Here is a 21,965-nt window from a genome sequence, read left to right on the forward strand (position 1 = left end):
TAATGACTTCATCATTTCTCACAGTTTAGATTTTCTTTTTCTGACAGAAACATGGTTAACAGAAGACACAAGTGCTACAGTTCTTAATGAAACAGCACCCCCTCCCTTTAGTTTTATGAATAAATGTCGAAACGGGAGGAAAGGGGGAGGAGAAGCTGCCTTATTTAAAGATTCATTCCAGTGTAAAGAAATTTCATTTGGTGATTTTACTTCTTTTGAATATCTTAGTTTTATTTTAAGGGGCATTCCTAAAATCCTATTTCTAATCATCTACAGACGTCCAGGACACTGTGTAAATTTTATTGATGAATTTTCTGAATTATTGTCGGTTATCTCTACTGATTTTAACCATTTCATCTTAACTGGGGATTTTAACATTCACATAGATAACATGATGGATGGTAATGTCAAGGAATTTTGTTCCATATTGGACATGTTTGGTTTGTGGCAACATGTAAAAGAACCGACCCACATTCGAGGTCACATTCTGGACCTGGTTATTTCAAAGGGTGTGGAAATTTTTTCTGTAGCTGTCACTGACTTGGCCTTGTCTGACCATTTTTGTATTTTGTTTGATTTACTGATCACTCAGAATGTTCAACCAACCTGCTTCTCCGTTAGAAAGAGGTACATTAATGAAAGAACAAGTGCTAAGTTTGTGGAGGCCATAGCTATGTTACCAACAACCAGTGCAGAGTCCGTTGATGGACTCCTGGATCATTTCAATCTGAAAATCTTGAATGTAATGGATGCTGTTGCACCGATAAGAATCAAGAGCAACTTGAGCAAACACAAAACACCATGGAGAAACACCACTGTGGTTACCAGCCTAAAAAGAGAATGCAGAAAAACTGAGCGGAAATGGCGGAAAAATAAACTTCAAATTCACTATGAGCTGTACAAACAAAGCCTGCGTAACTATAACAATGAGCTGTGCAAGGCCAGAGAGCTGCATTTATCTGAAATGATTAACAGGAATGTCAACAATTCTCGCACTCTGTTTACTATGATTGAAAAACTTACTAATCCTCCTAAACAGATAAGCCCTGAGCTCCTTTCCACTGAGAAATGCAACCAATTTGCAAACTTTTTTAGCCAAAAAATTAAAACAATTAGGCAAAATATTAATTCCACACAGTCAAACAAGAAAATTAGTCTGTGCCTAAAACCTGGAAACAATTCTGCTGTCATGTCGCAATTTAAAATGGTGAATTTAAAAGTCCTACAAGAAACAGTTTGGCATTTGAAATCAACAACATGCACTCTGGACATGATACCATCCGACTTTTTAAAAACAGTTTTTACCTCAGTAGAAAGTGATCTCCTACTGATAGTTAACAGCTCACTGGCATCAGGCATTTTTCCCAAGTCACTAAAGATCGCTGCTATTAAGCCACTCCTAAAGAAAAGGACTCTAGACGCCTCTATAATGAACAACTATAGACCTGTCTCTAACCTCTCTTTTATTTCCAAGATTACTGAAAAAGTTGTATTTCACCAGCTTCATGACTTTTTAAATGAAAGTGGAAATCTTGATAAATTTCAGTCCAGCTTCCGACCTCATCACAGCACTGAAACAGCTCTGGTCAAAGTGTTAAATGACATTAGGTTGAATACCGATTCTGGTCAAGTATCAGTCCTGGTTCTGTTGGATCTCAGTGCTGCGTTTGATACTGTAGATCACAGAATCCTGTTGCATAGGCTGGAAAACTGGGTTGGACTTTCTGGAGCGGTCCTTAACTGGTTCAGGTCCTATTTAGAAGGCCGGAGTTATTTTGTTACGATCAGCAGCTATGAATCCAAGCGAGTGGCCATGACTTGTGGAGTCCCCCAGGGGTCAGTCCTTGGACCTCTTCTGTTCAACTTGTATATGCTCCCTTTGGGTCAAATATTGCAGAACTATAGCATTAGTTATCAAAGTTATGCAGATGATACACAACTTTATGTGTCTCTGTCACCAGTTGACTGCAGTCCAATAGACTTAATGTGTCAGTGTCTGGAGCAAATAAACACCTGGATGAGGGAGAATTTTCTACAATTAAATGAAGACAAAACTGAGATTATTCTGTTTGGTAGCAAAGAGAAGAGGGACAGCATTGGCAAACACCTGGAGACTCGGGCTTTTAAAATCACCAACCAAGTTCGTAACCTGGGAGTGTTGATAGACTCAGATCTGACTTTCAGCAGCCACATCAAAGCTGTCACTAAGACAGCTTTTTACCAGCTCAGAAACATCAACAGAATTAAAAGTTTAGTCTCCCAGAAAGACCAAGAGAAACTCATCCATGCGTTCATCTCCAGTAGACTGGATTACTGTAATGGTCTTTTAACAGGACTTCCTAAAAAGAGCATTAAACATCTGCAGCTCATCCAGAACGCTGCTGCTAGAGTTTTAACCAGGACTAAGAGATCTGAACACATCACACCAGTTTTGAAATCTTTACACTGGCTTCCAGTCAGTCACAGAATAGATTTTAAAACCCTTCTGCTTGTTTACAAATCCCAGAATGGTTTAGGCCCAGAATACATCTGTGATATGTTCAGAGAATATAAACCTAGCAGAGCTCTTAGGTCCAAAGACTCTGGTCAACTAGTCCAGGCCAGATTCCAGACTAAACATGGAGAAGCAGCATTTAGCTGTTATGCTGCAAACAAATGGAACAAACTGCCAGTGGAGATTAAACTTTCCCCAAATGTAGACATTTTTAAATCCAGGTTAAAAACATTTCTTTTTTCATGTGCCTATGCATGAAATCTGCACGGTAACTTTTTTTTTAACTTATCTTGCTTTTAATCATTTTAATGTAATTTATTATTTTATTGTGATTATGTGTTGATTATGTGTTGATGCCTTTCACTATTCTAAATATCTGTAATATCTTTGTTTTATGTAAAGCACTTTGAATTGTCCTGTACATGAAATGTGCTATATAAATAAACTGCCTTGCCTTGCCCTTAACCCCATGTTGCCTCCTGATGTGCCTATCGGGGTGTGAATGTGTGTGTGAATGGGTGAATTTGATAAGTAGTGTAAAGCGCTTTGAGTGGTCAAACTGGCTGGAAAAGCGCTATATAAGTACAAGTCCATTTTTAATTTTTTTGACTAAATGCAGTTTCATCCTGGTGGATTTAAGTTTTGAGGCAAGACAGCAATTAAGACATTTTATGACAATGTTTTACAAACATGAAGCATAAATTGGGCTTTCTTTTGCCTCTGGTTCAGTGAATCCTGGTCATAGCGAGATTAAATTTACAGTTGTGGAATCTGTGAGATGTGAGCCTCTAGTAGAGGAGTCATTTGTCCATACTCATGCCATCGGGTGGACACGGGGAGACATCATCTGATGTAAAAGATGTACTGGCCCTGTGCAGTTAGTTAATGACCCATTAATCAATATACATCATCATATTTTGTGAATGTATTATTGTGTGTGTGTTTGCGTGCACGAATGTGTGCGAAATACATTAATTCTGCACTGTTAAATTTCAACAAAGCATTCTTACCAGCCAAAATGTACCTGCAGCAGGTGGAACGAAAGTACCAGAACATATCTCAGAGTGGTCGGTAGTCTTTGACAAAGTGTATTTGTTCAAAACACGTGTTGAGCTGTAAATATGTTGCACTGTAGCTACCAAGATAACGTCAGAGACCACTGCTACTGGGGGGGGGGGGGGTCCTTACCCTGAAAACCTGTGGGGCTGGTGGCCTGAATGCGCTTTGAATTAAACATGCTCCCTCTACAGGGACATGAATAAAAGGTCAAGCCATGGTAACCAAAAAGGAACTCTGTCTCTGTCTAGCTATATTTTTCTCCATCCATCTCTTTAGATTAGCTTTCTCTATCTTGGGCTTTAAATACACTCGGCCTGTATGGACAGGGCTCAGCTGATCCCAGTTCTACTGTTAGCCTACCAGAGGCAGTGGAGGTTGAGTGTTTGTAAAAGTGGGGAGGGGGTTTAATAAAGTATTAATTAGTTTTAATGAATACCATGTTCTTTTTCATTTAATTTCATGTTCAGTACGTGTATAGTTGCATTTCTTTAATTACATTGGCACTGACAGATTTATTGATTACACAGCTAAGCTAAGCTTGAACGTTAGCCTGCCCCCGAGCAGGCTAGTTCTGGTGCATAAGTTACCATGGTTACTGGCATTCAAGTAAGCCACGTTGATGGAACAGAACTCTGGCTTAAATGAGCCAGACTTATCAAGATAAGCCTGGCTTTCCCTTAATCCAGCTTCGTGGAATAACCCCCTGGTCTTTTATTTGTTTGTTGTCTTAACTGTGTTTGGTGGTAACAGAAATGGTTTTAACAGTTTCCAATGAAAAAAATAAAAATATTATATAAAATATAATATATAAATAAATAAAATAAAATACACAAAACAAAAAAACAAAGGCAACAACCTTTTAATGTGGAGTAGCCTGCCTAGAAATCACCAAGGCAAAGCAAACGAACAGATGGCCTGCAAGACCAAATAGTACGTAAGCAAGGCTACATAGGGCAGCAGTTGCGTTGCAGAAACCTGAGACTGAGTAGATTGTTGGTACTGCTGGAGTAGATGTCCATCTAGGTCCTCTGTGTCTAAAAGACATGGAGCAGTGTAAGAATGAATACTCAATAATTAAGAGTGAGACTGGCACTTCCTGATCAGAGCTGAGTCCCACCTACGAAGCTTTTGGCCACAACCCACTGACTGCAGTTACCTATCACAAAAAAAATGTTTTACAAACATAGCCACTCACAGTCTTTAAAATACCAATGCCAGGGCAAAATACTCGCCGAGCCAACTTTTCTGGACACCAGAGCAGGACGAGCTCTCTTTCCAGGATTTCCTTCAATTTCCAAGCCAAACGTCCCTGCATCACCTAAATCAGCTGCTTATACGTGAGGAGAACCACACTGCATTTGGCTGTACGCCAAATGTAATCATCTCACCTGAACCTAATCAGGTGAGCAGCCATTCCACTACACCACATACCTATAGTGTGCCTGTGCAGCCTGTGTTTAGTCCAAAAAATGTTGTCAGCAACAACTATGTGCATATTCATCTAAAGGCCTTGGGTCTTGAGTTTGTAAATAAATTTCTGTGTTTGGTTGCAACCAGAGGGGTATTGCACGAAACCAAGATAAGGGATTAAGCCGGGATATGTTGGTTATCCTGGCTGAATTTAGCCCTAAGTCAGTTGCATAAAAGCAGCTCAAACTAATCCCGGCCAAGTTACTGTGGTGATTTATCCGCTGCAGCTAGCCTGCTCCAGACCAGGCTAACTGCTAAGGCTAAGATTAATCCTAGCGAGTCACCTGCATGTCCAATGTCAATTCTATGAGGAATTAATGTGTTTTACAGCATGTCCATGGTCTTCCTAAGCATGGCGCGTCATTTTAATCGTATTAAAATATTACATATACAGTCACTGTACATTTAATCGAAATCTGTTCGTAATCGCAACAGCCTTTTTATATGGATTCGAGTTGTAGTATTATTATTCTATTCTATTCTACAGTCATTTAGCAGACGCTTTTATCCAAAGCGACTTACATTTGAGAGTAAGAACAACACAAGCATGAATTCAAACAAGATGGGACGTCATAATTAAGTGTTAGTCAGACCGCTTTTGAGTCGAGTTAGACCCAGGTGCTGTCGTGTAGTGCTAGTGCAGTACATATAATTTTTTTTTTTTTTTAATTTTAAATTTTTAAATTTTATTTAAATACAGGATCACGATTTCATCACACAATATCAACTTGATCATAAGTGCACGATTTCATCAGGCCAAGTGTTATATTGCTATGCTAATGAAGACTGCTCGTCAAATTGCTGTCAGAGGTTTTATAAATATGTGTTTTATTGCATTAATTGAAATTACAAAACACAGCGGATGAGGTTACAAAGGTGTATTCAAAGAAATCCGTGACGAGGGCAATGTAGAATATATAGGTCCAACTCCCCTTCACCTGTTCCCTCTTCATAATGACTCGCCCTTTTTCGGAGGATGTGCTGGACGAGGAAGCCCGCATCCTCAGAAGAGCATTCAGACGTGAACGAGTCTTCAGGGACAGCTCACATCCCCTGGCCTTTGGAGATGACTATGTCATTGGGAGATACAGATTTTCGGTTACTGGATTTCCAGCAGTTTTCTGAATGTCCGGCATTTAATCTCAAGATCCAGCTCCATTCCTTGGAGCTTGCTCTTTTTGAGTCAGCTTTTAACATCTGCCAGCTCCATCTCTCTCTCCAGGTGCCCTGAATAAAGCGTTCTGACAGTTTGTGAGGTCTGTAAAGGAAATGTCAATTAGCACAGCAGGATTTGTGCATAACGTAGATGTACTTTAGCCAATACTCACAATGTTACCAGGCCGCTTAGGAGACTGTGCAGCATCCGGGTCCTGCTACACATTTTCTATTAGCACCACATCACTGACTTCATATCCTTCATGGAATAAATAAGCAGGCCAATCCCATAAAACTGACATGCGTCAAGCCTTCTGGACTCCACTGACACAGTCTCCTCATCTGCAGACGTGCATTCTGCAGCTGCAGATGTGCCTTCCCCCTGCCGTATACATGCAGCGAGAGGACTCGGATTAAGATTTCACAGAACATACCAAGCCTGTGATTTCGAGACACTGTACTAACTGGATCATCTTCTGGTGGCTCCAAAAGTGTAATTGTGTTCCCAGACACTGCAAGGTTATCCAAAGTCAGACATTATATTATATTTGATTGTGTTCCATGTGCAGTAGAATTGCAGTACGTGATGTACCTTGTATGAAGCGGACAGTTTCTGTGGCTGGGACAGAGTCAGTTATTGTCCCTCCCTGGATTCCCTCCATCACTGGCCTCCCTTTATTTAAATGGAGTGCCAGTTCCTCTGCTGGAGTCACATCCTGGCTTGGTGGGCCGCCCCCTGTGCCAGTTCTATAGGCTTTTTTTTTTAACTGCTACAATCATACAGACATTGAACATGTCAGCAGACACCTCATCTATTCACCTCATTTGTTCACGGTTATCTACTTTGGAGTCACTTACCAGCCTGCAAAATGTTCTTATATTTAATTTTTTCTTGCTGCCAGGTCCTTTTATGGCCAGACAGGTTTGTCCTTTATGAAGGACAGAAAGATAAAATAGATAAAAACGTTACATGAGGAAAATAGATTAAATGACACATTGTGGATAATTGTTTGCACCTAATCATACTCTACATTTCCTGAGTAACATGCACCTGCTTGTCACTCTTAAAGTATACAACAGTTAGTGGATTTGAAAAGTAACTCCTGTAATTGTAGCCTAATTATGACAGTTCCAGTGGAGCACTGTTTATTAATTGTACAGTTTTTGACCACTTACGCATTGAGCCGGTCGGCTATTGTCTGCCAGGCTCTCTCGCGTTCTTTACTTATGGCATTGGTATTGCCTTTTTTCCTTATAATATCCTTAACTTCGTCAGAGAACTCCGTCAGGAGCTGTTGTTCAGCGGCCGTGACGTAGGACGCGCAACTTTTATCCATTTCCCCATCGGTGATTCTGTGAGCGATCGCGAGGTCTGCTTCAGTATGCCGTGCACACGCACTTATCCCAACTATCTTCACCTGGCTTAACCTAGCCACACCTTCTCATCCTGGCTCAGCAAACATGCAATCAATTAAGCCAGGATAGGCCGCGCAAGCTAGGTCAAGCTGGGCTTGCTTAATTATCCTGGATTTCTTTATTCTGGTTTCGTGCAATACCCCTCTGGTGATAGGGGTGCTTTCTGGATTTCACCAGAATAATCAACAGATTAATCATGGTTGATGTCCAACCAGAGCTCCACTAATTAAGCAGGCTGCTAGCGATCATTCAGTGCAGCTGTGCTTGTTCAGAGGAGCTTCCCATTATAAATCTTTGGACTTGGTGTTGTGATTTTTTTGAACTGTTGAACTAGGGTGAGCCTTTTTGTGATTGCTTTTGATAACAGCCTTTGCTTGTGTGTTTTGTGAATGGCTTTAGGCCTTGTGAGGGACCGAGCAGTGAAGGACAATCAGGCACAGATTTAAAGTAAAAAAAAGAGGGTTATATTTTCACCCAAAAAAAGTAATCCAAACAATTATTAAATCAACGAATAATCTAGCCCATAAAAAAGGTCAACATAACATAACTCTACTTAAAGAACTTGTGGCAAAAATAACTCAAACAAACCGACCAAACACCCTGACAACTGAGACGCAAGGGTAAACTTAAAAGTGGCTGATCAGCCCAAACAAAAGACACAAAGGGGTAACACACAAAAACCTAAATAAGCTAACAAAGTAAAACCCAATTTCCCCCCCTCTTGATGCTGGGGTGTGATCTGGTCCAATTAGTTAGCTCCACCCCGTGGCCACCTGTTGGTTCCCATGCCAAAGGACTGGAGCCACTGAAACAGCTCAAAAGAATATAAATTGTAACACCACAATATAACCCAGAATGCGCGCCATTTCTAGAATGTATGTGCTGTCACTTATGAAATTAAACTAATGTCCAACCAAATCATATAATGCTCTGTAAATTAAATCTAATATGAAATATATAAATGTGTGTGTAGTACTGTCTACTGCAGATTTCCACTCCTGTGTGGCTGTAGATGCAGCCATCACAGGCCTTAAGGACTGATTTGGTTGATAGTGAAAACTCTGTGTTGAGATTGTTTGGATTTGATTTTATTTGCCTTTTTGTTTATCAGACTGTTAATTTGCCTTTTGTGTGTGTGTGTGTGTGTGTGTGTGTGTGTGTGTGTGTGTGTGTGTGTGTGTGTGTGTGTGTGTGTGTGTGTTGTTGTTGTTAAATAAACCTTTTTCTTATACTATTGAATTTCTTGTCTTTAATGTTGCCAGCACCTTTCCTCTAGCAGAGCTGGGATTGTAACATGCTTAAATAAAAATTTGTATATTCTCATCTATGTTTAGAAACACATAGTGTTTACAGTTTCCTCATTATGAATTTATGAACCACAGCTGTGGTTCAACCACCATTTGTGAAAAATACATTATGGGATCATAGACGATATTCATGGAGAAGAAGACAAATCGATTGCACAAACTCAATGGCACCAAGACGGCTGATCCAGGGAAAAGACTATGCCGGAATACAAGATGTGTTGCAGACCAGCCGGGTTACTTGGTTTATTCATGAAATAATACAATTACTTGGAACTGAGCTAAATCATGGGTGAAAGAACAAAAGAAAGACACAATAAATGTCATCGAATCTTCCAGTCTACACCATAAGCTACTGCAAAGGATAATAGCTGCTGGTTGTGAAGTATGTTTAACAGTGAAAGGCAGTGATACACTGCGAGGCTCTTAGACTCATAGAAGATGGAGACAACACTCCTGTGCATGGCAAGCGTGATTTAGTTAACTTGTTTAACTAACAGAACTTTATGAGTTGAATGAGTAGTTAGCGTATGTGCATGTGTAACTAAGTGTTATGTTGATCATTATATGTATTATGATGTTCTTTTGGTATTAAGTTATCACTGCTTTTGCAATTGTTTAATGACAGTCGATTTATGTACACATGCACACAGGCGGGAGAGTGATGGGCTCGACACATGGGAGGCCACCAACGACAGCGACAGGTGAAAGTTGTCGCAACCTTCGTGAAATCGAGCACACGGGACACGACAAACGGCGGCTACGGCAGCAGTGCCGTGCATCGCACTCTAAGATCGCTTTTTTCCAAGAAATTTGATTATGATATTGGTGGGGATTTTGACATTTTCAAACCAGTCCCTGACGTGACAAATGACAGAGAGTCAGAAGATTTTGCACGAATTAATAGAAATCTTGCTGTTTACTGTAGAAAATAAACACAACCATGGGTTCATCCGAGTTTACAAAATAGGAAACAGCATCGTGAATATTGTCATTTGATGGACCTCAAGGCTGATCCAGATAAATCCAGAACCTACGTTTGGACTAATTCACTCTGGCACCACGCGACTGCCTTTTGTTAAGCTAAAATACTCTATTCTTCCATGTTCAGCGTGGTTGCAGACTGCGCTGTCTAGCCTGCTCTCATTGGTCAGTCCATGAAGCCCCTTGATGGTTGGCTGTAGTGCCAGGCGACAGCGACAAAAATTGAACATTTTTCTATTTTCTTGTGTTGCTTCGCAAGCCCCGTGTGCACATCTACATGAACAAGCGCAACATTTCACATGCACGAATGTCGCCTGTTCGCTTGGCTGAAGGAGGGCAGCGATTTTCACCTCAATACGTAGGTACCATAGGAAATGAATGGAGAAGGAGCAATATCGCCTCTCATGTGTCAAGCCCATGAAAGCGGGCTCAGTTTGCCATAGCTGCAGCAGAGGAAACGTGTGAGCCAGTTACCTCCTTGGTATGCCCTGTATTCTTTTTACCTTCTACTCTAACTTTAGCAACAGTCAACCAGTCTTTGGCCTCCACTAGGCCCCACTTATTTCTATTTTTATCATTGTACCCACAATTCTGTTCGAAATCCTCCATTACTTTCTTACAACTGGTAACATAATGCTTCCCATCAAACTTCAGTTTTTTCATCCATTTCTGAATGTATTTCACATTTTCAGACCTTCTACTAAACATAAATTTTGCATCACCCTTAGGGTCAAAGAACTGCTTTGTCCCATGATTACTGTTAATGACACAGACACACCAAGGTTTTCCGAACCCTCCTGTAGTCCCCGGTCTTTGTTTTTAGGAGGCTCTGACCTCCCGTCCTTTCCACAGAGAGATGTTGGGATCCAACTTGAAGGACCAAGTTGTTGGATAAAAAAAATCTCAGACTTTAAATCAGGAACAACAGACCACTGGAATCTTGGCAGAGTAAAATTTACTTGCAGGGAGTTCAATTTAGCACAAAAACAGACACGAACAAGCTGTGAGCAGTGTACAGTCAGCTGTGAACCAAAAGAGAGTCAAATGTGAACTAAAGCTGCAACCGTTCAGCACCAATGTTAAAACTGTTATCTTCTTAGCAAGGTCATGTTCAGCTTTAACATGAGAAAAATGAGCTATCAATCTACTTACAATATACTCACACACAGTCACAGCTACAGTGTAAGATTTACAGAATATGATTCACAGAATATGCTAGTAATAATCTTGCAGTAGCGATGAACTTTATTGGACTTTATTTTCTTCTGTGTTTATTGTGAAGTTACTTGCTAACTGCGAGGGAGCTAACTGCTAATAAGCCACAATTCTAAGCAGATTTTGGATAATAAATCTGTATTAATAAGCGTACACATTTAAACCCATCTGGTTTATACTGTTTCTAGATAAGTGTATGAGTGAATGTGTTCTCTGGACTGTATTATTATATTCTGTAGTTCAATAATTGATGTGAGCTTTGCATTACTGTTTAATTAGCTGCCACTGGTAAATTTAAACTTTGAAACTAGGCTGTTAACTGAGAGAGCGGACCCAGTGTAGCTGCAGCAGAGGAAATGTGTGTGTGAGCCTGTTGCCTCCTTGGTATGTCCTGTAGCCTTAAGCCACCCGCTACTTCTCTGATATTCTCCTGCTAGTGGTGGATTTAACTGTGGAGAGGAACGGTCATCTTGCCAGTGCCAGTGGTGGGGCCAGTGGCTGCTCTGTCCTCATCTGATGGATCACTTGAGTATTTGGATCAGGATCCAAACCCCCAGTTTTTAATTGAGCTCTATGTGCACATATACTATGTTTTATTAGTTAATCTGTTCATCCAGCTACAGAATAAAAACTCAGCATATTGAGAGCTCCTGGAAGACATTTAAGCAAGAGGTTGGTTATATGTAGAAACTACTGAGGAGGTTTCCAGATTATTGTTATATCTGTTGAAGTCCATCGTGGAATGACACAGAAATATGTAACTGATCATTTTTCACCCCGGATTAATGATTATTACATAGAAACTACTAAAGATGTTTAAATTGTATTGTTATATTTGTTGATCTCTGGTTTAACGTAATATTAACATAGAATAACACAGAAATATGTAATTTGTCATTTTGCAGCCCTGATTCATGGTTATTACATGGAAACTACTTCCATTGTTCCCAGGTTATTATTATATCTGATATCTGGTTTAATTTAATATTAATATGAAATAAACTGGAAACATGCAATTGATCATTTTACATCCCGGATTCTTGGTTATTAAATAGAAACTATCCAATTAAGTTATGACATTTCACTATAATTTCTATGTTATTAAATATATATTTGCATAATCTGTTTGTTCAATTTGCTTCCCTTTCATTGCTGTAGGTTACAGGCCTATTGTTGCCTTGATATACCTAGTGTAACTACCAGTATATTACCTGGTTATTACTTTAGTGATTAAAGAGTTTTACCCAGTTATTTTCTCTGTATTGCCATACAATTACCACATAATTGCTGTCCTGTATTTTAAAGTGCTACCAAAACACATGAAGGCCCTTGCGTCATATTTTCTTGTAAGAACAGAATGTACAGTATCCTTGCAATCGTAAATAGCAGTGTAAATGCATGAGTAATAAATTAAAATATCCTAATGAATATATCCTATGTTTGTATTTCAAATATGGCTGCAGGCCATATGTTCAATATCCTAAACCTTGGATATGACTGGTATATCGGCATCAGAAATCAACAGATTTGACTTAAGTGGATCTTGAAATATCCTAAAATAATATCTCTAGTGTTAGGACAGTCTCTGAATATGGGCCTTGACTAGTATCCGATATCCGGAGGGAATTTGAATTACAGATTGTCAGAATCAAGGTGGTTCCATGGCTAGAGTCGATATTTTCAGGACATGAAATCAAATCAGAGACTGAACTTGAACTTGAAGGTTCCTCACTGTAATACTGGAAGCCAAATTAATGCTATTCAGAATAATTACATATGTAGACAATTTTGTCCTGAGTTTTCAGGTCCAAAGACAACAACTTCAGTCTTCATCTTCTTCATTGTCATCCAGGTCTTTGTCTTTAAGACATCTTTGTTAGATTTACAAACTGATTGGTTTAATCAGGCTTAATGGATAAGTCAATTTGAGTATCATCCACATAGCAATGAAAGTTATTATCCATGCTAAACATGAAAAGTATTGGTCCAAGTACAGAACCCTGAGGAACTTTAACCCTTTAAGCCCGATGCTTGGTATCATATGGAAGTGCAGCTTTTCTAGTTTCATTTGATACCCAATATGTTTGGGTGGAGTGAACGGATCACTCGTTGTGCTGCATTTTGGTTCGGGTGTTACTGGTTTTAAAGTTGTTATTAAACAAATTCTTTGTTGACCAAATGCACTTGAAGAGTTGATTTTAGTGGCATTAGGTATTCTTCTTTAAGACACATTATGAATAAAATATCCTAACATCACTAAAGTAACTTTTTTAAACACATGAATTTGTGTTTACACCTGTTGGACCCACCGGTGGGTCCGTCGGGCTTAACAGGTTAAGACTTACTCTAGTGTGTGAGTCCAGTTGAGGGTCGCGGGGAAGCTAGAGCCTATCCCAGGAATTAGAACCCTGGATAGGTCACCATTCCATCACAAGGCCACCATAGAAAAACCACCTCTCACGCTCACTTCTAGGGACAATTTAGATTGACCAATTAACCTAACATGCATGTCTGGACAGTGGGAGGAAGCCGGAGTACCCAGAGAAAACCCATGCTTACACAGGAGAGCATGCAAACTCCACACAGAAAGAACCTCTGAACCTCCCCCCAGCCAGGTTTCAACCAGCAACCTTCTTGCTGTCAGGCTGCGGTGCTAACCACTGCACCACCGTGCAGCTGGATAGAATAATAATATAGAATAATACCAAGAATAATACTATGACACCCAGCTGCTAGAGAGGCTGCCACTCGAGTCTGTGACGGAAGTCTGTGTGTTTGTTTCAATGCTAATATTTTTTCTTCTGAAAGCCAAGACTTGATAGAATTTGATATGCAGATAAGAAAAAGGTTGGTTATTGTTGATCTGTGTGTTTTTTCTAGAGAGTAGTGTTAGTAATAAATTATGCTTTTTTGTTTTGGTTGGTCTTTATGCTGTTATCTCTATTAGATACCACCAGTATCTAATATCTAATAATTAGATATCATTTTAGCCTCATAATCTGACAACTGAGGCTGCCCTGAAAAAAATCATGTCTGGATGTTGATTAGTGTTAGGCACACTGACCCCTATTAACCCTAACTCTTGTGTCTATATGCATTTTTATATATACAGGAAAAACTAAAATAGCAAAAAAGTGGCTCATAGTTTTCAGGGTTAAGGTTGTATTAGCAGATTGAGACAACACAGTTAGGAGAAGGCTAAAAGGAAGTCTTGCCATGCTTTTCAATCGGTGCACAGGGTCTCTGGGTCTGCCTCTAGCCTCCGTAGAGGAGTAGTGGCATTTGTGCGATCACACTCATCTCTGATCACTCCTCATTCCTCATACTCTACATGCCGACACAGTCACTGAGTTATCCAGTGGGTTCATACACTAAGAGCTACTTTTGTCTAAGTGTTTTTGGTACTTTGGTTGTTGCTATGATACATGTTGTTGCTGTCTTGGTTATTTTCATTTGGGAACTCCTGACGATTGTCAGCTTAATTTAACAGTAAAAGCTGTAGTAAGTTCTGTACAGGTGTATCAGTCGGTTGTGTTAGGTTGGATTGAAGGATTGCTGCCTCTATCTTCTGTATTTGTCTCCTTTTCCTTTTTTCTACATTCCTATTGACTTCTCTTCATTATTCTAATTTTTTTATGTCTTGTCTGGTCAGGTCCAGCAAGATCACATAAATTCTATTCAAAATAAATAAAGTGGCTGTGTGGGTGGGTCGATGAATGGACAGATGGATGGTGCACAACACAGTAGCCAGACCATCATTCTACTGCTACAATGCTGGACAGGACAAGTTAAAAAAAAAAAAAAAAAAAAATTATAAAAAAAAAAGACCATCTGAAAGATGGCAGCCATTGCAAACTACATCAATAAGATTGACAATTGTTTCAGAAAAAAATTAATATCTATTTTTCATTTTATTAGTTTTCATGAGCATAGTTATTCACTAACTTAACTGTCAGTGGTTTATTGTTGTGGGTGATTGATGTACAGCATGATAATCAAGTAAATGAGAAGCATTATGGAATGTAGCTAATTTGAGTTTATGCAAATAATTCTTTTATTAATTCTTGACGGATCCAATTTTCCCCCTCAGGCCTCCAGGTGGTGATGAACTCCATCTTGAAGTCCATGCTGCCTCTTTTCCACATCACCTTACTGGTGTTTTTCATGGTCACCATTTACTCCATAATGGGACTGGAACTCTTCAAATGCAAAATGCACAAGACCTGCTACTACATCGGCACAAGTATGGTGTTCAGTTTTGTAAACGGAAAGCAATAATACTGAGAATGTTTGGCTTTTTTTTTTTTTTTTTTAGACATTTTTATCCAAAACAGTTTCACAAAGAACCAACTGGAAGAAATTTACAATGTATATTTTGCCAATGGGCACTTCAACAGGTAGTCTGAGGAACCACACGTGGTTTTAGGAAGCTGGGATCTACAGAATTAGAGTTGTCTTTTGTAATAAACTGTTTAACTCAATAAAATAGATGTCAAAAGGAAGAAGATCCCTGAAGCAGCCTAGCTTTCAAAGCAGTGTAGAAACTTCCAGAGCCGGTTTTGCCACTAAGCAGATTAGGGCCCCGCACCACTAGGAGGCCCCCTACCGAAGAAGGTTGTTTCAGTGAGTGGTTTATGGGCTTCGTTATGAAGAGGAATTATCCATCTGGGGCAGAAAAAAGGAAAAAAAGAAGGCTGATGAACCATCCCGTAAAATACAGAATTATTTGAAAATTAAAATCTCCCAACATCTTATTGCTTCAATAGGCATGGTCCGTATTGAACGCAAGTTGTTTGTGCGTGTTTTGCATCACAGTTGCCTAGAGACAGACACCACATATCGGCTCTGCTCACAAAACCTGTGCCTTTTTAAAACGTCTTCTGCATCCGATCCTCCATCACGTCCTCAAATGCAAAAACTCTTTCATCCTTAGTTACTGTTGCTACTGCGTGTGGTAGATTATACACTCTCTTTAACTAAGTTAAGTGCAATAACTAAGTTGTGTGGTATTTTGTTGTATATTTTCCACCTGTATGTTAAATAGAGACACATGTTATTACAGCTTTATGGAGCCTGATCAACAGCACTTTATATACAATAATGTTGCACAATAGTGTCCTAGAGTGTTTTGAATAAGTTAACATGCAATATACCATGAGTTAGGGTGTCACATCTACCCAAAAACTTTGTTCATGGTGGTGGTAGGGCCCCCGAAACTTATTTTGCTTTGGACCCACTGAAGTCTAGAGCCGGCTCTGGAAACTTCTTAAAAGTCAGTGTTTCTGGAGGAAAAACTAATTGGAAAATAAAAAAATGCTGCTGTAATCTCAGCACATCCGACAATCTCTGATCAGCTCATTATACAAACAAGTGCATTCCCTCCTAGTTTACTTAGTTTACGAATTAAACTGTTATTAATGACTTAGAATATTTGTGAGTTTTTAATAAACTATGGCACCATCTGTGCTTAAGGAATTCATAACTAAAAAATTAAATACCTGGCCTAACTAGCTGCTGTTACAGCAGATATGCAAAATAAACACAACGTAATCTTTAGGTTTTGTTAAACTTATTAAACAAAGACTTTAAATTTAAAGTCCTACTACAAAACTGTGTCAGATTTTCCTCCCCAGCAACCCTAACGATATATATATATATATATATATATATATACACACACACACACACACACACACACACACACACACATTTGTTTGTATTTTCACCATTTCTTTTACTTTCTTCTAACTTTCAGATATCATTGCAACGGTGGAAAATGAGAAGCCGGCTCCTTGTGCCCAAGCAGGAAATGGCCGCCGTTGTGCCATCAATGGAACAGAGTGTCGAGCTGGTTGGCCGGGCCCAAATAACGGGATCACCCACTTTGACAACCTTGGTTTTTCCATGCTAACTGTTTACCAGTGTATTACAACACAAGGATGGACTGATGTGCTTTACTGGGTAAGTTGATTGCCAACTAGTTTGCGAGATGAGATAATCTAGATAAGGTTTCTGATATTTGATGTTAGGGTAGATGTTTGTCATCTGGTGGGGAGTTTTAGGGTACATTCACACTGGTGCTGAGGCTAGGGACAGCTGCCGCCATCACCGCCAGGCACCAAGCCCCCAGAGGCGTACAGAGCGCAGGTCTCTGAGTCCCAGGAGCCCAAGAGCACACACACTCCTAAGTATGGCTGTGTGGGACTAGAGGGAAGTTAATCCACAAATTAGTTGTAGAAAACTTCCGCCAGAGAGTGAGCCAACCAACTGGTGGCAGTAGGCACCCTCATTCCCTGGGATTCCACACAGGGCAGGATGAACTGGGGACAGGTGTCTCTATATCCAGGACCCCCACTGATTGCAGCCAAATAGCCACTGCTCTTCCCAAAAAACACCCACTAACCACACGGGTAGGGGCGGGTGCAGCACCAAGCCAGAGCCAGTGCCAACTGACCCCAGCCCTGCCAGGAGCACCGCCCCACCACCCCCAACAGTATGTACAGTAGGGATGGGGGGCTGCTGACCTTGACTTGGGATGTTGTGGGTTGGTGGAGGGAATATTTCGAAGACCTCCTCAATCCCACCGATATGTCCTCAGGGGGGATATGTCCTCAGGGACCGGTGCCAGACTTTGGTGAGTGTTGGACTCCACCAAGTCTGCCCTTTGTCACCAATTTTTTTGATAACTGTTATGGACAGAAAAGTCAATCTATGTTCCTACCCTCACCTATGGCCACAAACTGTGTTTAGGAACCGAAAGAACGAGATTGCGAATACAAGTCCCGAAACGAGTTTTCTCTGCAAAGTATCCAGGCTGTCTCTAAGGGAGAGTGTTTAAGTAATGATGAATTTAATCTCCAGTTTCTAGCTGGTGGTGTGACTGTCTTATTCCCCAAAGTGAAAGAAACTGCTGCATGATGGTGATGGGATGGATTTTAGTATCTGAAATATTGCTTCTCAAAGAACTGCTGATTAAAAAGTAATCTAATCTGGAATAAGAGTGGTGAGAAGGTGTATTCTCTCAGAGTAGGATTGTGAGAACGCCATGCATCACAAAGACCAAAATCCTTTATATACTATTTGACAGTATTAATAGACTGGTGTTGCTGAGCCAGTCCACTGCAGAGTCTGGCACCAGGTTGAGGTCTCCTCCCATAATGACGATGTTCTCTAGGTGATATGAGAGTGAAGCAAAAAAAAACAAAAAAAAAAAAACAAAAAGAGAGAGAGAGACAGAGAAAAGGAGCTGCTCTCAACATTTAGACCATACATATGGTCTAAATGGCCCATATAGCAATGCATAGGTTAGATTGTGAATAGATAAATTATTATAAATCCACCTTGTGGATCTACAACTGTGCTGTTTAAAGTAAAATTTACTTTTCTCTTTAAAAGGACGGCTACACCTCTCTGTCTGTTTATAACAGGCTGAGAACACATGAAGAAATTGAGCTGTTCTGAGTATATCTGCTGGTGTTTATACCAGCCTTTTCTAATAAAACAATTTCTGCCTGTAGATATTTTAATTTATTGAAGATTTTTAACCTTTTGTCCCTGGAACCAGCACCATGTAAATTCCATGTAATAAACCCCAGGGAGCTTATGTTTAAGTTATTGGTGTGTGTGTGTGTGTGTGTGTGTGTGTGTGTGTGTGTGTGTGTGTGTATGTATACATGTGCATGTATGTAAAATTCACTGAGTATTGTTCTGTGAACACAAGTGTGCCTATGTATCCTGTCTAACTGTGTGCTGAATATTTTTTGGTTTCTGGTATATGGGTGTGTGTTGATGTGTGTAAATGTACTGTCTGTATTATAGTTGAGATATGTTAGAAAGTCATTACAGGCGCTGTGGATGTGGATGGAAATGTCGCTCTGGATGAGTTTTCCTCTTGAGATCTTTTTGATGCGGAAGCTTTGGATGTTGATAGGATGGCCACGGTGGATTTCCTCGTGACAATCCTCTCATCTACACTCTTCACTAAATTCCTTCGGGTAGTCTAATTCTTCGTTTTGCTCCAGAGAGTGTGAAAGAAAAATATATTGTTAAGCAAAGATCAGCTTTCCAATAGTTAGTATATACTGGCAAAGTCTCTATGAATGTTTGATCAGTAGGTTGACATGTTGGATTTTTCCAAAGGTCTTGTGTGTTCTCTCTGTACTACAGCATCATTTACTGGTCTCCTGATTTACCTGACAGCTCTCTGACCTAACCATTTTCTCAATGACTTCATGACCGGGGAAGTTAGTGCAACAAGTCTAAAGTCATTAGGAGATTTGGGAGATGCAGTTTGAAGTGAAGGGACCTTTTGAAGCTGGATGGTGTTGAGAAAAAAAAATAAAACTAAATATATCTGCCAGATGGACAGCACAGTTTTTAAGAACACAACTTCCAATACCATCAGGGCCAGGACTTTTCCTCTCTTTAACTTCACGGAAAAGTTTAACAGTGTTGCTTCTTTCAACAACACTGATAAGAAATGTTTCTAAAAACGAACAATTCTTCATTAAAATCACAGGCTTTAAAACAGTTTAAAAAACTGTTCCATTCATTAGAAAGCACCAGATCAGACCTTCATTTAGGGAGACATGACATTATTTGGCTGCATACCCATCACGGATTTCACCCCCTCCCATGCAGGGCGAGAGCTGCCTTAACCTTGTCTATGTACCTACTATTTGCATGTTTGAGTTAATTTTTTTTAGCTGTTTTTTGTGGCGCTCTGTTGTGCAATATCACCCTGTAAGGAGCAAGTTTCTTTGGTTAATTATGTTTTTGACACGTTTTGCCACCCATGGCTTGTTGTTGTGGTAAAAAGAAATTTACTTCTGTGGAACGATAGAGGCCTCACAAAAAGAAACAAAAGAAGAAAGATCAGTTAGATCATCAAGATCTACACTGATTTTCAGTTCCACACACGTCTTTGAAAAACCTCCCAGTCTGTGTAATGGAAACAGTCCTGATGACAGAGAATTGATTCCTCTGACCAAACAGGAACCAAACATTTCTCTGGCTTGTTTCTCTGGACAGATTTGCATGATGGAGCAATATAAACCACACTGTGGTCCAACATTCTACTGTTTTATTCTATTCTACAGTCATTTAGCAGAAACTTTTATCCAAAGCGACTTACATTTGAGAGTAAGAACAATACAAGCAAGACTTGAAACAAGATGGGACGTCATAATTAAGTGGTAGTCAGACTGCTGTGAGTCCAGTTGGACCCAGGTGCTGTCATGTAGTGCTGTAATTTTTTTTATTCCCAAAGAAGCTCCGCTAAAAGACTTTGAAGAACTCCATTGGGAATGACGGACCACAATGTGGTTTCACCCTGGTGAACTCTGGTCTGCTTGAAAACTGGGATCTCCTGGTTTGGTTCTATGGCGTTACATCGCTGCCAAATACCTTGATGAGCGTACCAAATACAAACATCCCCCACCCCACCCCCTCACCAGTACGCTTTCGTTGGAAAACTCTGCTCACTCTCTCTGTTAACCGGCCATATTTGTTAGTCGGGGGCAGTAACCTTCTGATTAATCTGATTGGCCAAGATTTTCCGTTCCAATTCGGTGACAGCACGGGACTTGGCTGTATTCATTTTTATTTATTTATTTTTTTTAATAGCTTGGTGCAACTTGCCCCAAAGGTACAGACACATTTACAAACACGACAGTTTAACCTGAAAGTAAGAGGGAAATCCTATGGGAGCACCAGGAAGATTCTAAATAACAGTTTAGAAAACAAATATAATACAGAGAGATAAAAGTGATCGGTTTACTGAGGGTGAAAACAAAGTAAACATATTAATGCTGCATATACACGTTTGTCAATGAATGCATTATGTAAATGTTGATTTAAGTGATGATCACGTCATGTTTGACAATAGATTAAATAAGTGTAACCAGCACAAAATTTTATATATTTTTGGAGGGAAATATTTATCTCAACCAACAAGCTAGCATTTATTAAAGATCAGACATGATGGTCCTCATTACCCTCTTTATTTCTTACTGATAACCACTACAATTCACTTTTGTAAGGTTAAATGATTAGGTTGTTATGGCTTACTTTCATCTAATTATTAAAGCCAATCGTGTGGTAGTATGTAATGTCCCAGCAGTATGGACAAGTCAAAAACGCAATGTACACGGGAGTCAGTGTACATGGGAGTCAATGAGAGTGTCACGCCTTTGGCTATATCGATGGCTCTGCCTCCATATACTAGAGTGGCGACACTCTCACTCCTGTATACAAGTGGGTGGGGAAGGGTTCTGATAGGACAGGACAGGGGGCGGACGTGATGTAAACAAGCTCCAGTTCCTGCTTCTTTTTGTTTTATCTACCACATGGATAACCTCATAATTAGAAACATTTTAATTGAATTTTGAAGCTGCAGCTTGACACAAGCATGCTGCTTCATTTTCGTCAGCTGAGGAGGACAAGGGAGATAGAGTAATGTACTGTCATGGCGACAGGACAAAGGATTGAGCATGCGCAGAGCAACTGGAATTAATTTAAAGAGGAATGAACATATGCATGAGAGAAATTATACAATTCAGATTTAAAAATCACAATAAACCAGCTACTTACTTTGGATTTAAGTTTGATTCGAAATGGCCGTTTTCATTTGGAATTAGGTGTTTACAAGGTCATTTTAAAGAGGATTTAATTTTTATCCCGAATTAAAAGGGAAATTAAAACTGTAATGTAAACATGAGCCATAGGTTAAGTCCAGAATCAAACCATTACACTTAGAAAATAATTTTCACCACAAATCAGGGGTGATAGCATAACAAGAATCCTGAACCTGAACATTTTTAAGGTGTTCCTCAAGGAGACCTGTATAATTGATCTGCAATTTCAGCACA

At 39.8% G+C, this 21,965-nt stretch overlaps 1 protein-coding gene across 3 annotated transcripts in view; it reads left to right on the top strand.

The window, feature by feature from the left end:
- LOC121636407 (dihydropyridine-sensitive L-type skeletal muscle calcium channel subunit alpha-1-like) overlaps positions 1 to 21,965 on the top strand; it is a 145,053-nt gene that overhangs the window by 16,542 nt on the left and 106,546 nt on the right. For 2 of the 3 annotated variants that reach the window (XR_006009721.1, XM_041979904.1), the window contains exons 3-4: positions 15,188 to 15,340; positions 16,853 to 17,058. Coding sequence is in view for 2 of the 3 variants with exons in the window: in XM_041979904.1 (XP_041835838.1) it covers positions 15,188 to 15,340; positions 16,853 to 17,058 (359 nt within the window). In the remaining variant the exon portion in view is untranslated. Of the gene's footprint in view, positions 1 to 15,187; positions 15,341 to 16,852; positions 17,059 to 21,965 lie in introns of those variants that run through there. The other variant, XM_041979905.1, reaches the window with a different exon arrangement.

The sequence above is a fragment of the Melanotaenia boesemani genome, chromosome 3, assembly GCF_017639745.1.
Source record: "Melanotaenia boesemani isolate fMelBoe1 chromosome 3, fMelBoe1.pri, whole genome shotgun sequence".
Taxonomy (NCBI): Eukaryota; Metazoa; Chordata; class Actinopteri; order Atheriniformes; family Melanotaeniidae; genus Melanotaenia; species Melanotaenia boesemani.